The 9985-nt window shown below is 44.3% G+C and overlaps 1 protein-coding gene across 3 annotated transcripts in view; it reads left to right on the top strand.

Moving 5' to 3' along the window:
- Positions 1–9985, top strand: part of GSTCD (glutathione S-transferase C-terminal domain containing) — a 186073-nt gene that overhangs the window by 92773 nt on the left and 83315 nt on the right. For 2 of the 3 annotated variants that reach the window (XM_033956704.1, XM_033956688.1), the window contains one exon: positions 3293–3412. The exons of the other annotated variant lie outside the window; for it this stretch is intronic. In XM_033956704.1, the coding sequence (XP_033812595.1) occupies positions 3293–3412 (120 nt within the window). The remainder of the gene's footprint in view (positions 1–3292; positions 3413–9985) is intronic. 3 annotated transcript variants of the gene reach the window in all.

The following is a 9985-nucleotide window of genomic DNA, read 5'->3' as shown; positions in this document are numbered from 1 at the left end:
CCCCCCCATTTTCGATTAGGAACACACACCCACCTCCCTCCTGTTCCCCCCACCTTCCCCTTCCAGACCCCATGCCCCCCCCCTCCCCTTCCCCCCAGCTCTCCCCCCTTCCCCCCCTCCCCAATCTTCCCCTCCCCCCTCCCCACCCCACCCTCGCACCCACTCTCCCCACTACCTCCAAGACTTCAAGTGACAACACCCCCCCTCATGTCACCTTATTAATCCATCCCGTCCCCACATCCAAACCCCTCACACCCCAGATCCTCCCACCAATCACCTCCCCAACTCCGATTCATACAGTCCCAAGAACATGCTCACAGTCCCCATTGGGTCATGATCAAGGTCCATATCACTGGAGCCATGAGAATTAGCCCCCTCAGTTCACCAGTCAGGTGTCAGGAACTGCGGCTGCATTCTGCTCAGCCACCTCCCCCTCCTGTCGACCACGCTGTCGTCCTCTCCTTCTCTGGGGCACCGCCTTCCACTGATACCTCTCCAACTTCTGCGCAGGTACGTTACTCAGCACGGAGTCGCCCATCTTCACCAGGCCCTCCTTCAGGAGCAGTGCCTGCAGCTCCGCCACTGTTGACACTCGCTTATGCACACCATTAATAGTGACCAATAGGCCAAAAGGAAACAGCCAGCGGTAGCGCAGGCTGTGTTGCTTCAACACCTCCAACAACGGACGAAACTCTCTCCGCTTCTGCAAAGTGATGCTCGACAGATCCTGAAATATTTCCACTCTCAGATTCTTCCAGGGAATAACACCCATTTCTCTAGCTTTCTTCACCAATCGATCCTTATCAGGGAAATGGTGGATGCAGGCTATGATATCTCTCGGGTAATCCCCAGTTTTTGGACCGAGGGTTCGGTGCGCCCTATCCACTCTCAGGCCCCCACCGGTGGGCTCAGAGGCCCCGTCATCCGCCAGTAGGAACCGGCCAAGATCCTGTACCACAGCCACAGCATCTCCATATTCAGCAGTATCTGGAACTCCCCGGATCCGGACATTGTTCCGTCTGGACCTGTTCTCCAAATCTTCCACTTGAGCACAGCAGTCCAAAAGATCTTTCTGCACTGCCTTCACCTGCGTGGTGAGTCCTTGAACCGTCTCTTCTTGTTCCCCCATCCGACGTTCAGTTTCATCCACTCTACTGAGCAGGTCTGCAAAGTCCTGCCTGATCTCTTTCACAGCTTCTTTAATTTTTCCTTTCACCGCCGCCACCTCCTCCTTAATTTCAGCAGCCCACAGTTTCAAATCAGCCTTAGTTACAGCTACAGCCACCGCCGCCGATCCTGCACGTCTGAGCCTCGGGGAAGCGCCACGTTCAGACTCATCCTCCGACACGCTTTCCCCCGACTCTTGCGCCGACTCGCGCGCTGACAGGCCCGAAGTCCCTCGCACATGGCGGTGGCCCCCCTGCTCGCCGCCGCGGTCCGACGCCCTGCCGGGCTCCACTCGTTTTTTTACCGGCATCGTAGAGGTGCGCTCAGCTTCCCCCGCACTTTCGCCGCTGCGCGAGGTCGGGTTTTAGCAGCTCGCTCCGGGAATGGGACGCTATAGAGGAGGGAGAGTCAGAGCAAAATCTCTAACCCTCCATCTTGGGTCGTGACGTCACCGGACGTCCGACACCACAACCTTGAAGCCCTGGTTCTGAGTTGAATGTCCTTTCTAAAATTCCCATTCCACGTGACTTTATAAAATTACCTCAATAATAGGCGTGTATTTGGCATTGTGAGCTTGGAAACCTTATTATAAAACTACCTTTCCTCTAGGCTCTAGGGTATACATATTCAGGAGAGACTAGAAGCCCTGAATATGTATACCCTAGAGGAAAGGAGAGACAGGGGAGATACGATTCAGACGTTCAAATACTTGAAGGGTATTAACGTAGAACAAAATCTTTTCCATAGAAAGGAAAATGGTAAAACCAGAGGACATAATTTGAGGTTGAGGGGTGGTAGATTCAGGGGCAATGTTAGGAAATTCTACTTTACGGAGAGGGTAGTGGATGCCTGGAATGCGCTCCCGAGAGAGGTGGTGGAGAGTAAAACTGTGACTGAGTTCAAAGAAGCGTGGGATGAACACAGATGATTTAGAATCCGAAAATAATATTAAAGATTGAACTAAGGCCAGTACTGGGCCTGTGTCTACATATGGCCGTTTGGTGGAGGATGGGCTGGGGAGGGCTTCAATGGCTGGAAGGGTGTAGATGGGCTGGAGTAAGTCTTAACAGAGATTTCAGCAGTTGGAACCCAAGCACAGTACCGAGTAAAGCTTTGGATTCTTGCCCAGAAATAGCTAAGAAGAAAAAATTAAAAAATTTAAATTGAATCAGGTTGGGCAGACTGGATGGACCATTCGGGTCTTTATCTGCCTTCATCTACTATGTTACTATGTTACCCTTCAGACAGGCAAGAGCATACCCAATACTTTTCCCTGTACGTCTGGAAAACAATCTATTACTATAGACAAAGCTTACTCTCAATGAGCTATTAAATAATCAAACACACTAATTTTTAGAAAAATGTGTGATATTTCATTATTGTGAAAAGTGCAAAGTGTCCATGTCTCCTGCAACAGAGCCGCTTGGAGGGCATATTCGGGACTATCATATCACTTTTCTGTCCCTAGATTTGATTAACTTGTGCTTTATCCAACACCACAAATTATGTGTATAACATCAGCACTTATCTGATTCCAACAGGAAGATGAAATATGTCCTGTAGGCACGTCCTGTAGGTAGGCAGCCAGCGTGGACGACTCTCCTCCTCGCCAGTGTGTTGCGGCACACCAGAAATCTCAGGAGGCACACAGTTTGCGGTACACTGCCTTAGACCATATTTACGGTTGCCCATATTTGGACACTTACTCCTCCCCTCGCCTTTCACATGACATGCTCAGATCAGCTTTTTGAACAATAGCCCTTATGGTTAATTATGCTGACACCTCTAATTTAATGGACACCTCTGATTTAATGTTCTCTTGTGTTCATACAGTATTCAGTATTGTCCCAGGAATGCCCCCCTTCTTCTGATTCAGCAATACTTCTTACTGTTATGTGCACTCAGTGTTAATCAAATGCCTTCTGCTGGAATTTGAGTTATTACCTTTATTAGTGTCTTTTGTCTGCATTTTTTTTTGCTTTTATTTTACCAAAACCGATTACCGGTAGATGGATATGTAAGTGTTATGTTACCTTTCCCCAACTTATATGTTCGCACCTTTATATCATTTTGCAACAATTAACACCATTAGAAATATATTAATATTTTCATTTCTCACAAATAGGGTCACTTGTTAGGGGAGATAATGCTGCCCTGAAATGCTGGAAGAGGCAGAAAGGAGCTATAAAGGGATTAGAGCAGTGGTCTCAAACTCGTGGCCCAGGGGCAACATGCGGCCCGCCAGGTACTATTTTGAGGCCCTTGATATGTTTATCATAATCACAAAAGTAAAATATAACAGTTTCTTGATCATATGTCTCTTTAGCTGTAAATTACAATATTATTATTAAGACTTGGCCAAAAGGAAAGATTTATAAACTATAAAGAGTTTTACCTCATGCAAAATTGTCATTTCTTTACTAAGACATTAACTATTTTTTTCTGAGGCCCTCCAAGTACCTACAAATCCAAAATGTGGCCCTGCAAAGGGTTTGAGTTTGAGACCACTAAATTAAAGGCTGGCTGATAGGGTCAGGGACTAATAGTGGAGCTGTGGGGGAGGAGTAGAAATAGGCTGTGAGAGTAATGGGATGATTTATTGTGACTTATTTATCGCGGGGAATTTCATCAAGGCTGTGATGAATCATCCTTTCCACAACGGCTGCAATGAACTTCGATGGATCATGCATCTCCTTCCCCCCGCCAGTGCTTCTCCTCCCCCCTCCCCTGCTAGTGCCTCTCCTCTCTGCTCCCCCTGCATACATCTTGAAAAATTTGCCAGAGTGAGCAGCATTTTAATCTTGACTCAGTTACTAAGCCCTGGCCTTCCATTCTCACTCCCAGCTTAGCTACAGGCTAGTTGTTGGGGTCTGTGACCTTTGCGGCTGTGCAGGGCCCAATAAATGAGGGGGTACTATAGTGGTATGACTTCCCCATATCCTTCAACATCATGTGGGCCAGGGAAAGAGAAGAGTGGAGGGATAATGATGCTGAGCAGATAATGAGGGAATGTTTAGTAAAAGGAGAGCGTAAAAGGGATGTTGTGCTTTAGTCAATTAAAGGGGGGGGGGCATTATGCCAAAGCTGTTGCCGATTCTGACAACTTTTACCTTCCTCCCACCTCCCCCACGTACATTTTGAATCCCTAGTGGTCCAGCAGAGAACCAGGACAGGAGCAAGTTTCTTGTGCTCCTGCCCTGCACAGAGCCGCTAGCAGAATGGGAACTCATGGCAGCCATTCAGCTAGCAGCTCGCTCCTGCCCTGGTTCACCGCTGGACCACCAGGGATTCGAAATGTATGTGGGAGAGGTGGGAGGAAGGTAAAAGTTGTCAGTCGGCTGGGACAGGAGAGGGGAGAGATCCCTCCTGTCCCAGCCCACTTCTAGACCACCAGGGATTTGACAGGTATGCGGGGAGAAGGGAGGTGAAAGTTTGTAGAGTCAACCAGGTCAGGAGACGGGAGGGATCCCTCCTGTTTCAGCCCACCGCTGGACCACTAGACCCTGCAGAAGTCTGCAACAAGTCCGGGAGGGGGTGGGTGGGTGGACGTTGACCCAAATATAAGCTGAGGAAACCCCCCCCCCCCCACACACACACACATTTTAGGGCCATTTTTTGACTTGTAAGTAAGTCTAACAGGTCCTCTGACCCATTCTGGACTGCAAGCCTTTTAGACCTACTTCAGTCTTTGGGGTTTCTCAAACTTTAACAAGCCCAGCCTCCTGATCACATAGAATATTACCTTCATTGGGGCACTTCTAGACTTGATTCCTGTGGCATGCCACAGGAATCTGTATTGGAATCGGTACTATTTAACATATTATAAATGATCTGGAAATTAGAGCGACAAGTGAGATGATTAAATTTGCAGATGACATGAAATTATTCAACGTTGTTATAAAACATGTGAACTGTGAAAAATTGCAGGAAGACTGTGCATCCAAATGGCAGATGCATATTGGAAAGAATAATCCACATCATAGTGACCAGATGCTCTTTCCACCTTAGGGGTCAACATCCAAGAAAAAAGATCTAGGTATCACAGTATAGAATGCACTGAAATCTTTCATTCGGTGTGCGGTAACGACCAAAACAGGATGCCAGGAATTATTAGGGAAGGGATGATAAATAAGACCAAGAATATTATAATGCCTCTGTTTCACTCTATGGTGTGATCTCACCTTGAATACTGGGTTCAATTCTGGTTACCATATCTCAAAAAATATATAGTAGAATTAGAAAAGGTTGATATGATAAAAGTCTATACCATAAAATACTGAGCGGAGTGGAAAGGGTAGACTTGATTTGCTTGTTACGCTTTCCAAAAATACTAGGACTAGGGAGCAAGCGATGAAACTACTAAGTATTAGATTTAAAACAACCTGAAGAAATATTTCTTCACACATGTAATTAAACTCTGGAATTTATTGTGGAGAATGGTGAAATGGGTTAGCTTAGCAGGTTTAAAAAAAGATTTGGCTACTTTCCTAAAAGAGAAGTCCAAAGGTCGTTATTGAAATGACTTGGGGAAATCCATTGCTTATTCCTAGGATAAACAACATCAAATCTGTTTTACTACTTGGGATCTTGCTAGGTACTTGGGACCTGGGTTGACTACTATTGAAAACAGGATACTGGGCTTGATGGACCTTTGGTCTGTGCCAGTATGGCAATTATTAAGTTCTTATGTTCAAAAAAGAGCAACCAAAATGTTAAAAGGGATGGAACTCCTTTCATATGAGGAAAAGCTAAAGAAGTTATTGCTCTTCAGCTTGGAAAAGACGACTGAGGGGAGATATGATTGAGGGTTAGGGATGCCTTCAACTGCTAGTACTCTTGTCTTGAATTATTCCTTAGGATCTGCCCTGCGACTTTCTATCTTTTAATGTTGACCTCCCTTTGTCCATTCCCATTTTGTCTTATTTTCTTTAAAATATTGTATTTCTTTCCCTCTTTCCTCACTATGCGTAAGTCTTGTCTGTGGTTATATGTGGCATGTTTTGTCCCCCTGAAAGTTGTATGGATTTTAGTTATCTACATCGCTTTGAAGTTTGGTTAAGCGATCCATCAAATCTCAAATAATCTTGGAAACTTAGGGCTACAAAATCCTGAATGGTGTAGAATGGATAATAGTGAATCAATATTTTTTTTTTACTCTCAAAAAGTACAAAGACTAGGGGACACTTGATGAAGTTACATGGGAATACCTTTAAAACAAATAGAAGGAAATATTTTTTCATTCAATGAATAGGTAAGCCCTATAGCTGGATTTAAAAAAGGTTTGGACAGTTCCTGGAAGAAAAGTCCATAGTCTGCTATTGAGATCAAAGCATGGAATGTTGCTTCTAGCTGGGTTTCTGCCAGATAGTTGTGACCTGGATTGGCCACTGTGGAAACGGGGTACTGGGCTAGATGGACCATTGGTCTGACCCAGTATGGCTATTCTTCTGTTCTTATGGGTTGTATCTGGACCATGGTGGACAGAAGGCAAAGTATGAGTGTGGTATAGATGGACTGGGAGTAGGGTGTCAAACTGTGGCAATGAGTTGTGTTTGAGGAAGGAGCTGATGGGGACTTGCAGTGTTACCATAGCATTTCTTTAAGCCACAAGTCCTCCCTGTGTGGCACCATCTGCTGTGCTTTTCATTTAAAGACGGCCTTACCATGCTTTAATTTCCTTTATATAGACTTGGTGATTTGTGCCGAGTTGAGTATCCCTAATCATTTTGAAAAGTTGGTTCCTATGCCTTCAGATGCCTATTTGCTACAATGTGCATGGCTTTTCTGTGTGGATAATACTACTGTCATCTGTATTAGCAATGACTTCAAACATATGAAGAAAATTTTTTTACAAAATGGATGTACAGTGGAATTAAAAACAGGGCTGTACTTTTGTGTGTTTCATGTTTAGATGTATGGAGATTATACGAATACCTCTCCTGAGAGACTGGTATACAGAATTATTAAGGATTAAAATACCTTCAAAGAAGTTAACTGCCTGTGCAAATCCCAAGTCCTCACATCACAGACAAGCATGTATTTTCTTAACATAAAAGACAAGGTGATTCATTCTTTTTAGTACAAATTAGTCCCCCAAATACAACTCAAATTTATGCAGTTGAACTAATCCAATTAAAATTTTAAAAAAGGAGAAAAATCATCCTGAGTCCCCAACACTTGGAATTTATAGGTACTGCCTTGCCTAGCTAACCACTAATCCATATACAGAAAATCCCTCACATTCCCTTTGTGGCAGAGCTCTCAGGGTGGGCCTTGTAATGAATCTCATGAGATCAGAGCAGTCTACTGAATGCCAAGAAATGTGTAAATCCTCTTACCAGCCCCATGAAACAATGATCAAGTTTTAGGTTAAAAAAAAAAAAGTAACATTTTTTGCATTCAAAACATAAGTATTTTTGGGAAAGAGATGTTAGTTGATTGGTCAGAAAATGTAATATGTTAAATAGTCAATAACAAAATTATCAAAATACACTTCATTATTAATGATGTGGTTAAAACCATGTAGAACATGAGCTGTCAGGGAAAAAAAAAACACAGCCCCAAGCTATGGCAATAAGTTAGCCTCTAAAAAAAGACACTGTATTATAAATATTTTGTTAAAAGCTATGGAGCTAATTTAATCCAGACCTGCTGTCAGCACCAGATAAGCTGCAACAATTTATTACATGAAAGTGAGAAATAGCTTGAGAGATACATGTCAAAGGGGCAACTCTACCAACAGTAGGTACGATGAAAAAGCCTGGATCACTACGCTCACTTCATGCAATCACTTAAAACACTGGGGTATTTGGGAAAGAATTAACAATTACATTTTTTTAAATCTGCCTGCACAGTTCTCAAGCTGCCCCATCCCCTTTGTTCTTTGGGCATCTATTCAGAAATATTAGTTTTACAATCCTATGTGAAGCATCTTTTCCATTTACAGATGATAAAGTTACAAGTAGATCACATTCTTTTTGGGGGGGCTCAGTGTACACATTTATTTACTGATATGATATTTTTGCCCAGGTTATGTAAAAGTGGATATCATGGTTAACTTGCTGAAAGTTTAAATGGAACCTGCTGAATCTTCACCAACTGTAACAAACTACCCCCTCCCCCCCCCCCCTTTTTACGAAGCCATGTTAAGGCTTTTTTATCACCTGCCGCAGCAGTTTTCGCTCCGATGCTCAAAGGGGGTGGGGGTGGGTTGGTAAGAGAAGTGTATATGTTTTGAAAGGCATAATCCTACCTTTACTCATTACTGTATTCAAGCAGGGACTAGGATAACTAAAGAAAGTTTTTTTTTTAAAAAAAGGAAGCTGTTAGTCAAGAACTGTGAAAAACTAAGAGGAGAAAGCTGCTGAAAGTAAATTCAAAGACGTGACTACAGTAGTGTGTGTGAGGGAGAATATGAATGCACATATATCCCTTTGCATAAGAATGGAAGACAGTAAAATTAACTGCAACGTTGGCTATAGAAGGGTCCAGATAACTTGGCTGGGCAACAGGATGTTCAGTGAAAAGTTATCCATTCATTAATTCAAAATTTTTTAACAAAAAGATAGTTTATTTTCAAAGCAATTTAAGCGGGCAGGACAGGCTCCTGCCCATTTTAAATTGGGCTCAGCTGGACAGCTGCCAATATTCAGTAGTACTTAAAAGGGGAAATGCTGCTGAGTATCGGGTTTGACTGGCCATTTTTGAAGTAGGCCAGAGAGGGACGTTTGAAGAGCGGAGTAAGGATGAAGCTAGCAACTATGTGGTCAGGGTCATGAGCTGTAATTCTAACCGCTATGGCCACTATGTCGGCTGAGAAGTCTGCCTGAACGTTATAGACTCTGGCCACATGGGCTGCCAAGAGAGATAGAAGATGAGCTTCCTCCCAGCAAAACAGCATGCGAGCCTCCTGGCCCAAGGCACGCTTCTCGTGCCCCCCTTGACTGCCATGGCATTGTCGGAGAAGACCTGCACTGCGTTTCACTCCAGAAGTGGCTGGAGAGCGAGCAACACCAGCCGAATTGCCCTGAGCTCCAGACGATTGATCAACCAACGTTTCTGACAGGGAGTCCACTGCCCCTGAATATAACAGTCCTCGCGGTGAGCACCTGAACCTGACAGTCTGACATCCATCATAAGAGTCATCCATTCTGAAGAAGCCTGCCCTGGCAGAGAGCCTCCCCCTGAAGCCACCAGCTCAAGCTGCTGCGAGCTGGCTCCGCCCAGGGGAGCGGCATCTGAAGGGGATGATGCTGCGGAGACCACTGAGAGAGGAGGGACTCCTGTAATGTGCACATGTGAGCTCGGGCCCAGGGGTTCCTTTATTGATCCCAATGTAGTTTCGGCAACTAATATTGCCTTCATCAAGGGAGGGCTATTTTTAAAGTAACAATCTTTTGCATATATTAACAACCTATGTAGGCGCTTTGGACTCGAACATTGTCGGGAGCATGTTTAAACTTGTCTGTAACCCTCCCTATTAGTGCCAAGCTTTTCAGTGCATCAGATGTAATTTTGCAGAGGTATTTCATTAACCACGACTGTCGTTAATCCCTCCAATTGTGAGGTGCAAACGGTGATTCGTTTTTTTTTTTAAATGGAAAGAACATTCGCCCAGCTGAAATTAATCAACAGCTAATTGAAGTGTACGGTGAAGGTGTAATGAATGAGGCAAATGCACAGAAATGGTGTTGGTTGTTTAACGAAGGGAGAACAAACGTGCACGTTGAAGCACCCAAACTTCTGCAACACTTCTGCTGTGTTTCAAGCAACATGAGGATGCGCATTATCATGCAACAGACGCACTCCCTTAGTGAGC

This window comes from Geotrypetes seraphini, chromosome 1 (genome assembly GCF_902459505.1).
Source record: "Geotrypetes seraphini chromosome 1, aGeoSer1.1, whole genome shotgun sequence".
Lineage (NCBI taxonomy): Eukaryota > Metazoa > Chordata > Amphibia > Gymnophiona > Dermophiidae > Geotrypetes > Geotrypetes seraphini.
The sequence above is the reverse complement of the archived record's forward strand: the minus strand, read 5'-3'. Positions and strand labels throughout refer to the sequence as shown.